Source organism: Pocillopora damicornis, chromosome 11 (genome assembly GCF_964200805.1).
Source record: "Pocillopora damicornis chromosome 11, jaPocDami1.2, whole genome shotgun sequence".
Taxonomy (NCBI): domain Eukaryota; kingdom Metazoa; phylum Cnidaria; class Anthozoa; order Scleractinia; family Pocilloporidae; genus Pocillopora; species Pocillopora damicornis.
Window position 1 is genome coordinate 712,879 of NC_142680.1, and position 18,922 is coordinate 731,800.

The following is an 18,922-nucleotide window of genomic DNA, read 5'->3' on the forward strand; positions in this document are numbered from 1 at the left end:
CTTTTTCGCTAAATGTGGTATCAATGTTTGAAATTTTCGTTCTAAATAATGGGAACCATTTTTTGATTTTCTATTTTAGCAAGATCAAAAGTTACACAATGGCAAGGTGAATTTTCTTGAGGGTCTGGGTGAGGGTATGTTTGTCAAGGTGTGCAGGGGATTGCTGATAACAGATGACACGGACGACACCGGTGTAGAAATTGCCATCAAGCGGCTCAAAGCCGACGTACCAGAAGCTGCCATAGAGAACTTTAAGAAGGACACGAACATCCTGGCCAATCTTCAGGACATAAACATTCTCTGTATGTTTGGATTGTCTAAAGACGAAGATCCACACTTCATGATGTTCGAGTATTTTGGTGACATGGATCTGTATCGATTCTTAGTGGACAACGCATCCAAGTTATCGGGGTTGATACCATCTGATATCTCTGAGTACGATCTGTTACTGGACTTTTCGTTGCAAATCGCGTCTGGTATGGACTTCCTCGTCGAGAATCATTTCGTTCACCGAGATCTTGCTGCCAGGAACTGTTACGTCACCGCAGACAACATAATAAAAATCTCAAACCTTGGAATCGGCAGCCACAAGTACCCCTCGGATTACTCTTGGGTGCACAGTAGCGCTTTACTTCCGGTACGGTGGATGGCACCGGAAGCGCTCAACACGTTGAAGTTTAATCATATGACGGACGTTTGGTCTTACGGGGTTTTATTGTGGGAAGTATATACCTTCGGATGCCAGCCGTTCACCGGTTTTACTAATCAAGAGGCTATTGAGCGAATACGGAATCTGGAATTACTCTCTTGCCCAGACCACTGCCCTGCCCGAATGTTCGGGCTGATGCGGGAGTGTTGGGACGAAAACCCATCAGATAGATCCCCCTTTTCCGAGATTTGTTCCCGTCTCCGAGAGTGGGCTGGTGATTCGATTGCAGAAAGCCGTTAGTCCCAGGAACGCGCATTATTTCCCATATTACAGCGAAGACAGGTTGGTCAAAAACGAGCCATCTGCCGTCCAACAAATCGCTGGTAGAATGTCGGCATGGAGACCCTGGAGTACTGGCTCAAAAAAAAAGGGTGAAGTTATGTGATGATTTCCTTTTTCTGCAGTGAGTAAGTTGAATCACTGACTACAAAAGACGCAAATGTACCCAACAGTTACTTTAACTGATGAAAGTAGAGCAATTTGCTTTGCAGCGTAATTATATATCCTTCAGTAAGGAGGGGATTATTGACTTCAAACGTTTAGTTTACATGGAATTCATTTAGGATCATTGAAAATATTATAAGTCTTATTTGCAGTTACCGTTATTTCGGTTGTCACGCAATCCTCACTTTCCTAGACGGATTGCGTGACAACCCAACAGCCATCCTAAGTTTGTGAATAACTTCATCTCAGGGGAAAAAGCCTTTATTCGCGCTTATTTTCCAAGGTATATTATTTATGCTATTATAAACTTATGTCCACCCTTGGCTGAGGGGGCATTTTATTTTAACTTAAAAGTACCAAAGTAGACAAAATTCACCTTATTTGGAAACGTTTTGAGCTGGAGACCGAGTGTACATAATTAAGAGGAACATAACCGTTATGACATTAGATGTGTAGTGTGTGAGTTCTGATCTTTTATACGTCAAATGAGTAACATGAATCTCTCGAGACATCTTTTTCCACAAAAGAGTTTACTTCAACAATGAATGAATTTTCAAAAATCGCTGTCGTTGTTGTTTTCTCCTTTTTTTTAAATCGGTTTTATCTGTTACTACGGACAATGAAAAACTACATTTCTTACACTATGCGTCAATAACTGAAAAATGACAAGCAGAACCAAGGTGTTACGAAAATGTTTTTTTTTTTCTATGACTAATGGTATTATTAGTACCGACCTAACGGATGATAATATAATTCGATTTATGACTCATTTGGCCTATAAATTATTTGATTTTGTAGCTTGATCGCTTATAAGCTCTGTGATTATAAAGCATGTTAAAGTCTTAGATCAACGAATCAGGATAAATGTATAGCGAATCCGTGATTTATGAACACTAATGTAAGATCAATTAAGTACTTTAAAAGGTTACCGACATTTTTGAAGTATTACTATTACTGTATCATATTTTGTTGTATTTAATTCCAAGAAAAGTTTACTTTTTCAGAATTTTCAGTAACTGGTGGCTGTTAGGCGTTTCTTGTTTTACGCGTTCAGAATTTCCATCCGTTTCTTGCTGATAGTCTAGCGTGTGGAAATGAAAAATAAGAGCGCATTTCTAAAAGCAAAATTAATTTTAGCCTCTAAATATGCTAGTTCATACTGAGCATTTTTCCAATGATCGCCATGAGACAATTGGTGTGATCATATATGAACAGAACAGTTATGATGGCTGTACGGGTGGTGTAATGGTTCTCGCGTGACTTGGACGAGTGGCTCTTTGGCTGGTACAGAGAGTCACGCCACGAAAAGAGAAACCAGCTGAGTAAAAATTTTGACGAAGAATGAAATAACTGTCGACGTTCTTGCTAATTCTTCAACCTTTTATACCCTGACATCAGTCTCATATTCTCTATATATCAGTATCGATATTCTCCATACAATTCTTTTTGTACTGGTAAGGAGAATGAGTATTACAAACAAATCTTCTCAGGTTGATGATCAGTTCCTTTATTCTCAATCATCTTAATGAATGATTCAGCCTTTCTACAGTAAGGGGAAATAAGATGCTGGTCACAGGGTTTATAGAGTTCATGAAACCTCTACATTTGTAGAACGGTGCGCATGCAGGGCAGGATGTATATCTGTTTTCATACATATTATAAATAAAGCAATTAAAACACAGGCAGTTTTTTCAAAACTTGGAATGAGGAAAATTGGGACACGAGTTAAATCTGCGCTTGCTCGCACACATTCGTGCATAAAAGTAGAGAGGTGAAAATCTCAAAGGAAGCAATCAGAAGTAATTGCAATCACCAATTCAAGTTTCCAAAGATGGGTTAATTAGCGCCTTCCACTGGACCCTCCTCCTGGATCTGTAAATCACCCTTTCCTCCCTGACACTTTTCACAGCCTGTGTGCATGTACTAGCCCACCGTACCCCTCCCCCCTTTTTATCCCGATATTATTTACTTCTGGCATGCTCTCGCGTGCAGACCAGTTCGAAGATCTTAAAGTCGCTCGAAACTGTTTCCGTAAGAAGTTCTCCAGGCCCAGCAGTAATAAACCTTACAGTCCAACGTCTTAACACTTTTAACCCCAAGATCGAATGATTCTCCTTAATGACTTCCATACAATTCTTACGATGTTAGTTCCGAGAATTTGGTATAGGATCAGCTAATAATCCCGTAATTGATATTTTTCTTAGTTCTCATTACTTGTCTGCTTGATATTGTACTGATATTGAAAGGAAAAATTCTGTCATGGTCACTCATGGTATTGTAAGGCTTAACAACATATCAGTGCGAAGTGATGTACTCTAACGTGGAAAACTAGGCTATGGTTCTTAGGAGTACCCAATTAAAACTGATCAGCGAATTCCATATTCTGATCTTTTGCGGAAGTCATTGTTGCGGCTCATAAATAGCGAGCACGCAAATCCTAGCCTATTCACGAATGCTTGTGATTTATTACCAGCACAAGATGAGGAAGAGTGACAGTACATTACTCCGGCCGAGTAAGTATTTGACTCATTGGTAAAAAATTGCAGTTTCAGAAAAAATCCTTTATTTTAATTCAACACATTGTTTCAACCGAAACTGTACCAACCTCTCTAGCGAGCAGACAATGGTGGGATCGTGATAAATTGAGTTAGAGACTCCGCTGCGATTTCCATGACAAACAAGGATAATCGATCCGTCACCTTTTTCCAGGTCGTCACTCAAAGCATGGCTGTTAATCACGAAATTCCAGGAGTCCCAATCCCCCTCCCCCCCCGCCTCTCCCATCAGAGGTCCCACTAGACCGGTGGTTCTTTTTTTACTTCTTATCAGAAACCAGGAGCCCATTAAGTAATGGGCTCCTATCAGAAACCCAACCCGAAATATTAAAAAATTTACTAATCTTGAATTTTTTTCTTTGCATGTTCAGACTTTGGTGTAAAAAACGGAAAGAAAAAAAAGGTAAAAATTTTGTGTTTTCTGTATCAAAGTTTGGACCCCACCACCCACGCCCTTATCAAAAATTTTCCAGACCTGCCAAGGACATTTTGACGTTTCTAGGCCAAGCCTTTGAAAACACCTCATCCTTTCATCTGATTTAAAAGCCTCGCTAAATATTCTTACCCTGATTTTAGTAAAGACGAAAATTGAAAAAAAAAAACTACAAAAGCAGCAAACTGAACAAAACCAAACAATTTGCCTGGAGGTGTTCTTTTGAGAAGATCGAGAAGGCGTGGAAGACACGTGAATGTTATGTAGCAACACAACCTTAATGCAATTTTAATGGAAAATTTACATTTTTTTAATAATGAAAAGTATCGGTCCATTTAATTTGGGAAAAAAACAAGTTACATCCATATATCACTGTCAAACTGATAATTATCTACCATTATGCGTGTTTTTAATTTTAGTCCTCAGAGTTATGCAGAAGTCACTCGATATAAGGAAGTATGAATTTCTCGGCCTAGTCTGTGGATATTCTGGACTAAGATGCCAAACATAGCTTGCATCCCTTTCGATCATGCTAATTTCTAATCTGAAGAAAACTTGAGGACCCTGATCGCAAGTTTGCGTCGCGAAAAGTCTCAACAACTTTGCCGTGTTCTACGCAATAATAAAAGGTTATTACTGTAAAGATTGCTTTCACATTCATTGCAATGATAACAGTTACAAACGTAACACTGTTTTTTCGAAACTACGGAAATAAATGTATTTGTTCCATTTACAGTTATCAAAATGTGGTTTACATCCGTGCAACTTCGCCAAAAAGTGAATATCAAGGAAGAAAATGCCCATCTGCTCTCAGGTTTTCTCAGAACATGGCAAACGAGATATCTATTTCTTTTCCTTCCTCTCCTTTTTTACACACCATTTTAGACTTTCAATACAGCCCTTTCATGTTGGAAAAGTAGCTGTTAATCGTACTTTTGCTGTAAAACTTATCCCACACGAGTTTTATGCTCTTGATCAGTGAAATTTTAACCCTAAAAAAAAGATTTTTTTTTTGAAGCCACTCAAAGGTATCCTCTCCATTAGTAAACATGATGCACGTTCCATTCATTCATCATTGTCAAATTTACGGCATGCTTTATAAGTCATCATGACCAAAATATCATGGGTAGATAAATGCCATAAAGAACAGGCACCAGGTAAATATTTGAAAAAGTCAGGAAAATGGTATCGTTGGTCAATGACAAACATGGTATCCAAGAATCAAAGCTTCTGAGTTGTTATGCCCGGGGAAATAACAATTTGTCACGTCAAAAAATAAGAACGAATTCTAAACGAGTAAATTATTTCATGCAAAGCGTTTAAAAAACCCAAGAGTTGCGATTCAATTTTTTTCAGTATTCGGTTTATGAAAACCAGGAACACTTGTGCTCAAGCATAATTTTGATTTTGAACAGAAAATTAAGGAAAAAAACCGTTTGATTTCAGGCTGATACTCCATTATCTAGTGAGGTGTGACTAGATATTTGTTGGGAAAGTTAATCCTTTAACTCCCAGAATTGACTAACATGTAACTTCTCCTTATAATTTCCACACTATTTCCTGCAAACGGTTTATGAGAATACTTAAAATTATCAGGTAGAAGTTGTTATCTTGATCTTTTACCAAATTCTCGCAACTAATTTTCAAGCAATTGTGTGGTAGCAAGAGAGGAGAATTAACAATCAGATCTTGGGAGTTAAGGGGTTAACTTAAATTAATTAACATGCGGTCAGCAAATATCTGCTGGGTCATCCGGTCATTCAGTTTAAAACATATTGATTTCCTGACCAAGATCCCACCAAATTAAATAAATCTGGTAAATGTTAGGACTTAAACCTAATTAGATTAAAGAGAAACGAACATTTTTTTCCTCATTTGTCCCAGCCGGATTTGACCTTAAGGCCCAGTAAATAAGTAACTTCCCTAACACCGAAGCATTTGGTTCCAAAATTTCAGAATATTGTGTTGCGATCTGAAAAAGCATCACTCGCAGACTCACCGGCGCCTAATGTAAATTGGAAATCAAATGTAAAGGACAAAGAGATGTGACAGGCTTTTAAAACGCCAGGCGAATGAACGATCGGAAACTTAAAAGCGCCCAAAAGCCTGAGGGCACACTTTTTATCTTGTCTCTTGTAGTACACAATAATGAGCCTTTTAGTATACGTTTTATGTCTGCAAAAATGTTATGCTAAAGTGCATCTATAGACAAAGCAAAATGCACTTTACGCCAACTTGGAGACTTTGAAAAGATAAACATAAGCTGATTATCAACGAATCGTATTCAGTTACTCCGCCAAGGGGCGTTTCAACTCCACTTCTATTCGCCGCAAAGGAATATTTTAAACGCTAATTAAAAAATTTTCCGTCAAAGTTTGCTTTTTCCAAGTTGCCCGTCTTGTTTTTCAATAACACCGTGTGAGCTTTATGTCACTCAAAATCCTAATTTTCGCTTTTTGTAAGTTCCGTCACCGTCAAAACTATTCATATAACCTTTCAAACAGACCAGTTTTCATGCAGTCTCACACGTATAAATTTAATATTTCAAGGGACAAAGCTGGAACATTTGATACTTGTCAGAGAATTTACCGACAATTTATGAGTGTTTTATCGTCAACTCTGGCAGCGTTGACAGTTTCAGCTGGTTACTATGCCAACCTATCAGATGTCTAGCGGCTAAGGTGAGCGCCTCTATGCTCGTTGTTGACTCAGGAGATAAAGTTAAGGAAGTTAGGCAAAACAAAATGGGCTGGCAGTGCTAATGGACTAAATAGACAAAATATTTCAATGTAAATGAACGGAAATTTTTGGCTTTGTCTCCATGTTTGATAAAGCAGCCAATGACATGAAAGTGACAGGGTGAATTTGACCTTTGTGTCAGTCAGTAGAATCATGTTTTCAGTGCTTGCGCTAATCCCATAATAATCCGTTCTCGCTCGGCTACAGATCACATGCGCCTCTTTGTTTCGGCAAAATTCGGTGGATATGAAGGCGGGTTGATGCGTTTTGAGAGTCGTACATATAATGGCTATGCCTTGAAGCGAAAACGAGATGCGATTTCCAGCGTCTAAATATCTCTTTTGGGGATTTTGTCTATGGATTTTGTCTGGTAAGCTAAAATTGGCCGTGGATGTACTGTTCGCGCTAGAATCGTGTTTGTTTGATTTTCTTCGTTCGTCAATTTACAATGCAATTACAGCAGTATGAATATTTCAGCACCTATTCTGAAAGAACTGCATCACTGGTTTATAAAGTCGCTTTTTGGCATCCAGTTAGTACACAGTTGGAAAGATTTAAAGAATAGTACTGTCAAAAGTATTCTTAGTCCTCTGTTTATCACCTGAAGATTCAAGATCAGGTCTTCTACGCGAGCGGGAAAGCGCATCTGTTCTGTCGATCATCCCTCATGTCACCTCCATGTCTTCCTCTTTCATGTTTTGTAGGGAATTTTCTTTCGGGATTCCAACACAAGCGATCGCTTGATTCTTCGAGGTAAGCTTTAAGAAGTGCAGACCGTTGTTTTGTTTTTATATTAGTTCACTGTTTGCTTGTTTAATGTAAGAAATAATTAGACGTGACGTGGTATGCGACTCCGGTGAATGCACCATGCAAATTCGCTTTGTGTAAAGTGAGTTTGGGTCGAGAAACTATTCAGAGCACGTTTTCACTAACAGCTTTTTACGCTGGCGGTTATCACACTGAATGTGTTGTTCCATTGATACGTCTTCGTTAATTGAAATTCTTACAAATTTCCATTCCTTTGGTCGCGTATTCCTATCGCATTTCCTTCACTCGTGCAGAGAACTAGCGGCGATGCTTTGAAATCTAATCGTGCCCTAGAATTCGCTTGGGGCCAGATGGGACTATGCAATGATTGAGAAAGTTCAGACGGTCTGTTTGAAATCTTAGATAACTGCAGTAATGAAGCCCGATCGAGAGATGCAAACAGCAAAAGGAAACTGCAAAACGACGCAACACCTCGCTTGTGTTGATTTCGTAGTTTGTTCATTTTGCTTTGTTTTCGTTGATGGATTCCCTGTTCGTTTCATTCTCTTCTAATCGGCAGTGGATAATCCGCCTAATATATATTTTTCCATTTTGTTTTGACCTCAATAAATTAGAAGGTCAGAATAGTAGTAGAAATGGTTATTCCACTTGAATGAAATGAGAAGAAGTTGTGTGTGTTGAAACTCAAGAGCTTTGATGAGTGCTGTATTGTTCGATTCAGCTCTAAAGCATCGTACAGTTTGTTTTAGATTGTGCCGCTCGAAGGATTTCATTGTTCTGCTTTAAAGTGCGAATGTGGAGAACAATGGAAAAAATTAACGTGGAAGTCTATCCGGACTGGAAATTTGCATGTCATGGTTGCTTACTCCCTTGACTTGTTTATATGTTTAGTCCATTTCACAGACTCCATGATTTAAGGTTCTCGGATTATTTAAGGACCATAAATTGACAACTCCTTATCTGAAAGTTTTCAGGTTCAAAGCTTGCGTTTTTGTAGCGTTTTTGAACAAAAACACATTTCAAATTAGGTAGGGGTTAAATAAATACCGACGTTTGAACTCGATTTATCGCCAAGTACAACAAAATCTATTGATCGACGTGGATTTGCGCAAGTTCTGTGGTCAACTTGAGCAGGTCGTCTTTTTCCGTTAATTGAAACACAACAGAGCTTAGACTGAAAATTCCGTGACATCATGACAACAATTAATTCAGTGATCAGCAGGGAGCTCCATTTGGAACATCTAAGCACCATTAAGAGTTGCTTTGAGTTTGTCTTTCAAGATTATTTACAAAATTTAGCCACATTAGATGAAATCTCCTTACCATAAATAGCTCAGACTTAACACTGTTTAGATGGACACAAAATTCTAACTTCTAAACATGTTTTTGTATGTTATCTTATGTGCATCATTAATATGTTAAACCTAAGTTAAGTCTTAGTGTGGTCAAGATATTGACATCAAAACTGTCGAGAAAATCAAGTCAAATATACTTTGTGTAAGGTGATTACAAGTTATTATTAACATTTTAAAATAAATGTATAAATTTTTTTAACATCTGTCTGTCTCTTGCAGCTCACATTTGTCAAATGACACAAGATTATGCTCAGACTGTAAAGGTATGGGTTGAGAAGGAGGTCATGAAAATTGATTTGACTTATAACTATGCAGAGATGGAGATTGAATTCTCCAGTTTCATCTAGTTCCTAAATTTATTTTCTGGCTCTCGGAAATATTTGAATCCCACCAGGGATAGATTTGATAGCAATTCCTGGGAACTGAAAAAAATATATTTTAAAAAGAGCCCTGAAACAGCATGTACAGCTAAAATGAAATTTGGGAGAAGCAAAGTTAAGTCATGGAAGAAACCCTCTGAAGGAGGTGTGTATGGCACCTGACCTAACATTTTGATTATGATCTTTTTTTAATGTTTTTGAGCAACATCAATAGTATAATGCTATACAGTTACCAGCCACCCTGTAGCCCCAAAGGTAATAGATGATGGAGAAGGAATTGAGGAGTGGCCTAGAATTTGACCCTTTGACCTGTAAGAGTGACCAGGATTTAATTTCTACATGCAGCACCACTCCTAAATCAAACATAATCAAACATACTAAGGTCACAAGAATAAAGAAAATGATTGATATCTAAAAAAGCTTTGACTTGATCATTAACAAATTCTCCATGTTAGTTCCATAAGAAATACACAGAGACTAGTGCCTAGAATATGCATACTGATGTTTGGATAGAAAGAGTTGAATCAAAGGCACCTTTTCAATTGAATAGTCTTAAAGACTTCAAATTAAATTTTAAGCTTCTAGAAATCTTTTTAGTTTCTTGATGTACCACTGTTATTGTTTGTGTTAGATAATCATCAAGTTACAATACAAAATTGATAGAGTATTCTTGTTAGGATCTTAAGCCCCCAAGGTCTCAAGATCTGGTTATCAACTCCCTTTTAAGTATGATACATTTCCCAATAAATTGCTATTAGAGAATTTGGTGCTGTATCAAGGAACAGCTTTCAACTGAGCAGTTTCCTTTTCTTTAAACTTGTTTGATGAGAAGTGTATTGTAACTGTAGAGAGAGGTAACATGTTGATCACATCTGAAAGTCAAAGGGTTAGATTTACTTGTTCTTTAGGTCTATGGCTGAGAGGACAACAATATTCACTTGTTTTTTTCCCTCCATAGCACCAGAATTTGACAAGCCCCTGCAGAATAGAACAGTAGTTAGAGGAAAAAAGGTGTTGCTTAAATGCTATGCAAGTGGCAATCCTAAGCCAGAGGTGACATGGTACAGGAATGGCAAAGCAATAAGAAACAAAAGTGGCCCATTTTCCATCATTGAAAGGTAAATACATCTATCACAAATTGTTCTCTCTTTCTGATATTATCACCCATATAATCAGACCCATCTACAGGATGAAGAAAGTAATACTGGGTTAAAACCTACTTTTATGAATTATGCCATGTTATAGTCATAGTTAGCTGTTATATTTATTTTTATATTTAACAGTATATTGTTAAATTAATATTTGTAAATGTTTCTTCTTGTAAAGTGATGGTTTCAACACTTTTGCAAAATGGTAAACATGTTACATGTAGGTTCAGATAATGAGATCATTCTCTGGTTGAATTTGCCTTATTTAAGTCAGTGTTTTTCTCGTAGTTTTTCTTCCAATCCAGAAGTATTAGATGCAAATAAAAGAAAATTGTTCAAGATGTCTGGGGTTATCTGTGATAGAGTAGTATCTTATTAAGGGAAAACAAGAGCTCTCTTAGGGTTCTTCCCAGAGCTAAATGGTGTAGGTATTATTTTGGTCATTTTGACTGGCTTAAACCTTTAACCAGTAAATCTATTTGTTACTGATTACAGAAATGGAAGCTTTAGGCTAAAGATTCGTATGGTGGAGTTAAGTGATGCTGGTTGGTACATCTGTGTGGCAAACAACTCATTTGGGAGAGCACAGACACAAGCATATCTCACCGTGAATAGTGTGAACCCAAAGTCAACTCCACACAAACCAACCCTTGGTGAGTGGTTGAAGAAAGTTTTTTTAACCGTTAACTCTCTTAACCCTTTCACTCACAATATCTTAAAGAAAATTCTCCTCACTGTCTGCCATACATTTATTATTAAGTTTGTTATAAGAATTTGGTGTTGGATCAAATGATAATCCCATAGATAAAATTTTTTTGCTTTTTTTGTCACTTGGCTGCTTGATATTGTATTGATACTGTATAGATAATTTATGTTTTGGTCACCCCTGGGAGTGAAATGGTGGAGAATGTTTTCTTTAAGTTTGAGAATTTTTATGGTGGGCTGAGAGGATAATGAAGTTGATTGAAAAATGATCAGAACCAAGAGGAACACAGAATTCATGCAGTTGGTAGAACTATTGGAAAAAGTATGGAACCTTGTAGTCTTGCATGGCTGCAAGTCCAAGGCACTTTAGTTAGCTACTGGGTATCTTTGATAGAATTTGCACACCCCTAAGTGATATTAGTACCCCTCTAATCTGCCCTCCCCAAAATTGTGTGCAAGACTCATTCTTATTCTCGAGATTTTAAATGTATTGGAGAGTAATTATTTGGAAATATTAAATGTTACTTAATTGTGTTAATTACATTTGTCACAATTAGTAACTTTTCAGTTCTGGAAAAAAAAAATTTGAAATCATGACATATGTAGCTGTTTCATTAATACTTTACATATTAAGTGTTCTCATATAGTGCATTTGTGAGGTTATGTTTTTGACAGAATTTCATCTTTCACCTTTAGAAAACACACCTTCATCTTCTGCTCCTCTTGCTTCCACTACTCAAGGTACATGTACACAATTGCTTTAAAAGTAATATTGTTACACAAAATCCATATTCTTAATTCCACAGAGTGAGTAAAATTTAATTACCACATTCATATCCAAACATGCTGTTAAGGTTGTTATTCCTAACATTCCTAATTGCTGAGAGGCACTGGATAGGAGGGAGGAGGGGGTGACCATTTTGATTCAAAATCAACACTTGTCATTAGATGTCAGTCCACAAGTTTGCAAGGGGGTTTCAACAGCTCTTTCCAAAAGTGGCTACCAATGGTGAAATGGGTGACTGTTTCCACAAAATTTGCCTTTCAAACCTTACAAAGATGAGGCAAGGGGTCGTAGAACCAGTTGCAGGCAATTGATAATCATTAACCTTTAAACCCACAGAGTGACTGGTATCTACTTCCTCCTAACAGTAATACTGCTGAATCATTAATTAAGTTCATGAGAATAAAAGAGACAATTACCAACCTAAGCAGCTTTGATTATTATTGTGCCAAAGATGATATTTGGAAAAGAGAATAGGGAATAAAGATACTGATGTTAGGATGTAACAGGTTAAACCCCTGGTGGTGAGAATTCATTAACCCTTTACACCCTAAAATCAGTATGCATATTCTCCATAATACTCTTTATACATTTCCTAAGGTGCTGATAAGGAGAATTTGTTGACCAATCAAAAGCTTATCTTGCTGTTGATCATTTCCTTTATTCTCATAACCTTAATGTGTGATTCAGGGATGATATTGTAGGGAGAAATTTGATGCTAATCACTCTCAGGGTTTAAAGGGTTAAAGGCATTAATTTTGGCAATCCTGTAATTTGAGCAGTGCCTTGTGTTGTACTGTATGTTTTCCACTTATTCTCACTCAAATGTTCTGTTTTAGCTACCAAACACTCACAGCAAGCTAATCCTGGATACAGCACACGAGACGAGGGACAGGACAAGCCAACATCTGGTGGTTTGTAAGTGGATGTTAACCATTTCACTACCAAGATCTGGGATCTAGTTTTTACCCTTTTAGAGCATTTGCATGTTTAATTTGTAAGAGGAATTTCCTTTGAAGTCAACTTCTTGATAGAAAGAATTCAGATGCAACTAATAGAGTTATCAGAGATTTGCTTTCAATTGTTAGCATCTCAGTTGGTGAAATTGTGGACCATAAATTCAAAGGCACAGACTTCTCTTTTACAAGTTGTGTTTTACTCTTTCAAACAATTTTTTTTGTTTCACCCCTAGGGATATAGATCCACCTCCATCTCTTCCAGAAAATGGTTCCTGCGTCATCTACAATGGCACAATTTGTGAAAAACTATTGAAAGGACAGCCCATCTTTGTCAGAAGTTATGAAAAACTAGAAAACATTGAGAAAAAAATCAGCATTGCTTACAGCAGAATACAGGATTATAAAAAGATCAGCAAGCAGTGTAGGCCATTTGTACAACCTTTACTGTGCCATTTCAATTTTCCCAGCTGTGACAAGACCTCTTCTGTTCCAACTCCTCGTCATATTTGTTATGAAAAATGTGAACTTTTGCGCACTGATATTTGTAAAAATGAGTACTTGGAGGCTAGAAAAGCATCGCTACAGGGAGTCCTTCTTCCAGAATGTTCAACATTGCCTCATGAAGATTCAAAGCAGGGAAAGAACTGTATATCTAAATTGAAGGGCAATGCTCCAAGAAATACAAAGCCAGTGGTAGGAAAGAATGGTTAGTATCAGAGATTGTTATTTCTTCCTCTTCCTTCATACTGTAATTATATTAACCTTTGGGAGTAAATCTTGTGGTTTAACTCAATTAAGGAACTTGAACAACAAAATCATGATAATCATAGCTGAAAACTACTAAGGAAAGAGTACATGTTATGATAACTTGTCAAACAGGTACTAAAGCTTTATCTAATTGTTTGTGTTGTTTACAATAAGTTTTGCACAAAGTCACTATTACATGAGATTTTTAGGTTGGACATTCACATGAAAAGAAGTACACAGGTGAAAATGAAATAAATCAAAATTTATGAATTAAGTGTTTACTGAAGAAATTTTGTTTGTGTAGGTGCATACACTACACTAATTCACCTGCGGACTGCTGTTTTGATCAACTAGGAAATAACATTTCGTGAAAGTCAGCATTGTTAATTGCTTAAATGGCCTATAAAAAAGACAATTCTCTCCTGTTTTATCTACTGTTTTTCTTACCATAGTAAGATATTTCTTGCTGTAGTAAGACTTGCTAAATTGGTTTTTGTTTCATTCCTTAACTCTTTAAGTCCTGGATCAAATTTGGGATTCTCCTTACTGTCAACTATACAATCTTATAATTTGATCAACTAATTATACCCAAATTGATATTTTTCTATATTCTCAACCCTTACCTGGTTGATATTGTATTGATATTGTAAGGAGAAATTCTGTCTTGGTCAAGATGTAATGAATAAAGTAAGGAAACACAACCACACTGAGCTCAGCATTACAAAGCTTGTAGTAAAACATGATACCATAGGAGAGTAGTGTTTTAATTAAATGAAATCTCAGTAGTTCTAATATTTGTTGTGGTCTTGGTTTCAGCTACACCACTGAATGCATGCTATAAAGACAGAGGAGAAGATTTCCGTGCAAATGTTAGTGTTACAGAAAAAGGCCTGAAATGTCAGCACTGGAATGCTACCAAACCTCATCATCACATTTTGTCGCCAACAGAATACCCTGAGCTTGCAGGAGGACACAACTTTTGTCGAAATCCTGGAGGGAAAAAGGAGAAACCATGGTGTTTTACTACTGATGTTGACTTTAAGTTTGATTACTGTGATATTCCAAGTTGTGGTAAGCTTGTATTTTTTTTTTTTTTTTTTGAATCTTGAATGGATGTTAAATAACCCTTACCTCCCAAGATCTGATTGTTAATTTTCTCCACTAGCTCATACACATTTCCTTGAAAATTAGTACTGAGAGCTTGGTGCTAGATAAAGATAACTTCAACCTTATAAGTTTCAATATTCTCATAACTTATTTGCTGGATAATGGATGGATATTGTAGGGATAAAATACATATCAATCACTTTGGGGAGTAAACGGGTTAATAGTGGAGGTGTGTTCTTGTTAATCGTGTAGTGGACTTCTGATAAACAGACGGGAGATGGGCCGAGATGTGTCATATGCAATGATAACAATAACAATATAAGCTTGTCAGTACCAAACAGAATGTATGAAGAAGAGTACAGAGAGTATGGATACTGATGTAGAGGTGTAAAGGGTTAACCCTTTCACTCTCAAGATCTCATTAGTAATTCTCCTTACTGTCAGCATATAGTTATTATGTTGTTATTTTGGGGAGTTTGATATTGGATCAACTAATCCTGTAAATGGTAATTTTCATTATTCTCATCACACTTCCACTTGATATTGTATTGATAATGTTGGGAGGAATTCTTTCCTGGTCACTTTTGGGAGTGAAAGAGTTAACCCTGTAACTCCCAGATCAAATTTATAATTCTCCTTACTGTCAACCATACAATTCTTATAATGTTAGTTTAGAGAATTTAGTACTGGATGAACTAATTATCCCCAAATTGATATTTTTCTTTTTTCTCATCACTTATCTGGTTGTTATTGCTTGATATTGTAAGGAGAAATTCTGTCTTGGTCACTCATGGTAGTGAAAGGGTTAAGGGAGGTTGTTTCTAATAATTTTTTCTTCTACTAAGTGCAAGATGAAGTGGTGTGAAATACATGAACTTCTAAGTCCTCATAATGATTAACTTGTTCTTTCAGATAAAACATCCACTACTCCACCATCTATACAGATTGTAAGCATCTTGTACACTGTTATTCCATGTCTGTTGTTTGCCATCATCTTTTCGTTAGTGGTGATCTTCATTTGCTGGAGATATCATAAGCAGATCATCTACCAAGCTGCTCAGACAGCTGCCACTCCACTTGTACCTGTTGTGGGCAAATCATCATATCCAAAGGTATATTCTGTGCAAATTGTGGTGAGGGGATAACAAATTTTGGTGCAATGAATGACTGTCATAGCAAATCAGTTCTCCTTGTTCCACAAATGAAATGTGAAAACAAGGAATTGTGTGTCATTAAAATCACTTCAAAAAAGTCTCCAAGATGCTCAAGATCAAGAGTTTGCTATATTAGTAAGAAAATAGCAAACTTGGTTTTTTTTTCTCCATTTTTTGTTTCAGATCAAAGAGATGCGTAGAGAGACTGTAAGATTCATAAAAGACGTAGGTGAAGGAGAATTTGGCAAACTGTACAAAGGTGAAGTTTTGGAGAAGGTTGAAGGAATCCAGACAAGAGCTATCTTAGCAAAAGTACTCCGAAACAGCTCATCTGCAAGGAACCGGGAAACCTTCTTGCGCCAAGCAGAGACTTGGTCAAAATTTAGTCATCCAAATGTTATCAGCATTGTGGGAATGTGTTACAATGGGCCTCCCACATGTATACTGTATGAGTGCGTAGAGTATGGCACATTACATGACTACCTGGTGGAGAACTCGCCTCTAGAGGGAGCTGTGGATGATGACGAAGATCCTGAACCTCTTAATTATTATGATCAACTGCAGATTTCTATTCAAATTGCTGCTGGAATGAATTACGTATCCCAACATAATTATATCCATGGAGATTTAGCAGCTCGCAACTGTATGGTGGGGCCTCGTATGACTGTCAAAATTACGGACATGGCTCTATCGCGGAACCCTTTTTCTGATGACTATTGTCGTGTTCCAAATAGACCTCCTATGCCCATACGCTGGATGGCTCCAGAAGGGGTATTGAATTACAGGTTCACTGTAGAGACAGATATATGGTCCTTTGGTGTGGTCCTCTGGGAGATATTTTCTTTTGGTTCCAGGCCTCATGAAGGATGCTCAGATGAAGAGGTCATGGACCATATTAGAGAACATGTGTTGTTACCATGCCCTGCAGACTGTCCTGCCAGAATCTTTTTTTTAATGAAAGAATGCTGGGATATATTGCCTCCAAGTAGACCACGTTTTAGTACAATATATACTCAACTATGTGCACTCAGATGGGACACAAATGGACCTCGAGAACCTCTTGAAAAATTTGAGAGAGAATGCTTTCATGTTGATGTGTGATAGGCAGTGAAAATAACTGATGTAGAAGTGGACTAAACTTCAAAGGACACCCAATGAAACTTGAAGTTAACTGACCCAGTGCATGCACAACCATCCACACAGTGTATCAAGTGACATAAGTGAAATATCTCTGTCAGAAATAAAGATCCAAGCCAGTATTGCATGCAGATGAAGCAGAATGTGAAGTTATTATAGGACTACTAGAGCTTCAGAACTGAGTTTGAGTCCATCTTTTGCAAATCAAACGAAAAGATCAAATTGATAAGGAATGAACAAAAGAAATTCATTTGAAGTTCACACAATCATCACCAAATTTAACCCTTTCACTACCAGGGTGACCAGTATGTAATTTCTTCCCACCATATCAGTGCATTATAAGGGAGAATTGTGACAAGAAAACATCCACTAAGTAATATTGAAGAAATGTAAAATGGTTTCCGTGTTTACATGGCCTGATGTAAACACGCGGGAGGTTAGTGTTCTCCCAACCTCCCGCGTGTTTACATCAGGTTATGTAAACACGGAAACCATTTTACATTTCTTTTATAAAATAACTAATGAAAGAGCCTCTTCTTGCAACGAAGGAAAGCGACGTGCTTGTTGTTGTTGTTCATTTGACTTTTCGGCCGTTTCTTGAATACTGGGAAAATTAAACTCCAAAGAAAAATTAGGAAAATCTTCTTCTTCTATTACTGTACTCAAAACAAACTTAAAGAAACTGAGTTACTGCTAAATAAATAGCAGGGAGAACTCCGCGAGAAGATTCAGTATGAAAACCGTGTTTACATACGTTCATGTAAAATGGTTTTATGGCCAATCAGAGCACGCGTACTATTTGAATTATTTTATAAAGGTTGATTCAACAACTGAAAACAATGCAAACAGTGTGGCATATAGAAATCTTGGAGGTGAAAGGATTATTAAAAGAAATAAATTATGTTATTTACTCAGCTAGGAGGAGGCTTCTAAAGATTGCATACCAAGATTGTTGAACTTGTTAGTTAGAAACAGGTTCTTTTAAGCCACAATGATTGGAGACAAATTCAGTTTTCCACCAACATTATGTTGGAACTGAAGAATTATGCAAGGGTTTCTGCTTAAGCAATAGAACACTTTTTGAAGTGAAATCCTTAGACTAGTTCTAGATAGGTGAACCATGTGGAAATGGAAAGATCTGAGGAAATCACTGAGTTTATTCACAAAATGGAGGTAAAATTAAAGAAAACTTAACTTGAACTGTTGGTATGTAGGTAAGCAATTTGTGTTATAATTGCAAAAGATTCACTTTTGTAATAGTTTCATAAATCAAAGTAACTTGTCTAATCTTGTAGAAAGCTTCGTAGGAAAGAATGAAAATAAAATACAAAGTAATAATCATAACTGACTATATATTGAGTTGAGTTTGTTGTGATAAATCTTTGTCAGCAGTAACCTGTATTGAGGCTTGTCAAGAACAGTGTCTCTTGATCACTTCTTAAAAAGTGTACCTTCAGTGAAGGCAACAGATGCATTAAAAACTTTATCAAGGGAAAGCCCTTTGTGTAATAAATGCCAGACCATTTCCCAAATTTTTCAATTATACCAACTACCCATTCATTGACCAGCTCCCAGTTGGCTTGTTAGCTCAATTGGTAGAGCGCTGCACCGGTATTGCAGAGGTCATGGGTTCAAATCCCGTACGGGCCTGAATTTTTTTTCAGGTCCTATTTACAACCACTCGTTTTAGTAGTGTTCTTAGCTGCGAGGATCTTATAATTTCATCTCTCCACCGCAGTGCAAATATGTGAATTTTCATATATCTAAAATCTTTATACCAACTAGTTTGACAACTTAC

General features: G+C 37.0%; 2 protein-coding genes across 5 annotated transcripts in view; both read left to right on the plus strand.

Annotated features, from left to right (window-relative positions):
* The window catches only part of LOC113669469 (tyrosine-protein kinase transmembrane receptor Ror), a 29,472-nt gene extending 26,638 nt beyond the window's left edge, over nucleotides 1-2,834 (plus strand). For all 3 annotated transcript variants that reach the window (XM_089188145.1, XM_089188144.1, XM_089188146.1), the window contains exon 13: nucleotides 80-2,834. In XM_089188145.1, the coding sequence (XP_089044271.1) occupies nucleotides 80-949 (870 nt within the window). In that variant the 3' untranslated portion in view covers nucleotides 950-2,834. The remainder of the gene's footprint in view (nucleotides 1-79) is intronic.
* Nucleotides 2,835-7,008: 4,174 nt separating this feature from the next.
* LOC113669470 (inactive tyrosine-protein kinase transmembrane receptor ROR1) lies at nucleotides 7,009-17,255 on the plus strand. Of its 2 annotated transcripts, none has more exons than XM_089188147.1 (11): nucleotides 7,009-7,250; nucleotides 7,585-7,633; nucleotides 9,223-9,266; nucleotides 10,342-10,501; nucleotides 11,027-11,184; nucleotides 11,933-11,977; nucleotides 12,860-12,938; nucleotides 13,213-13,685; nucleotides 14,543-14,797; nucleotides 15,746-15,945; nucleotides 16,171-17,255. In XM_089188147.1, the coding sequence occupies exons 1-11, from the start codon at nucleotides 7,193-7,195 to the stop codon at nucleotides 17,086-17,088; spliced, it is 2,439 nt and encodes an 812-aa protein (XP_089044273.1). In that variant the 5' UTR covers nucleotides 7,009-7,192; the 3' UTR covers nucleotides 17,089-17,255. The 2 variants fall into 2 exon arrangements, with proteins under 2 accessions (XP_089044273.1, XP_089044274.1); XM_089188148.1 differs by having other exon boundaries at nucleotides 7,062-7,250; nucleotides 9,223-9,694.
* Nucleotides 17,256-18,922: the final 1,667 nt, after the last annotated feature.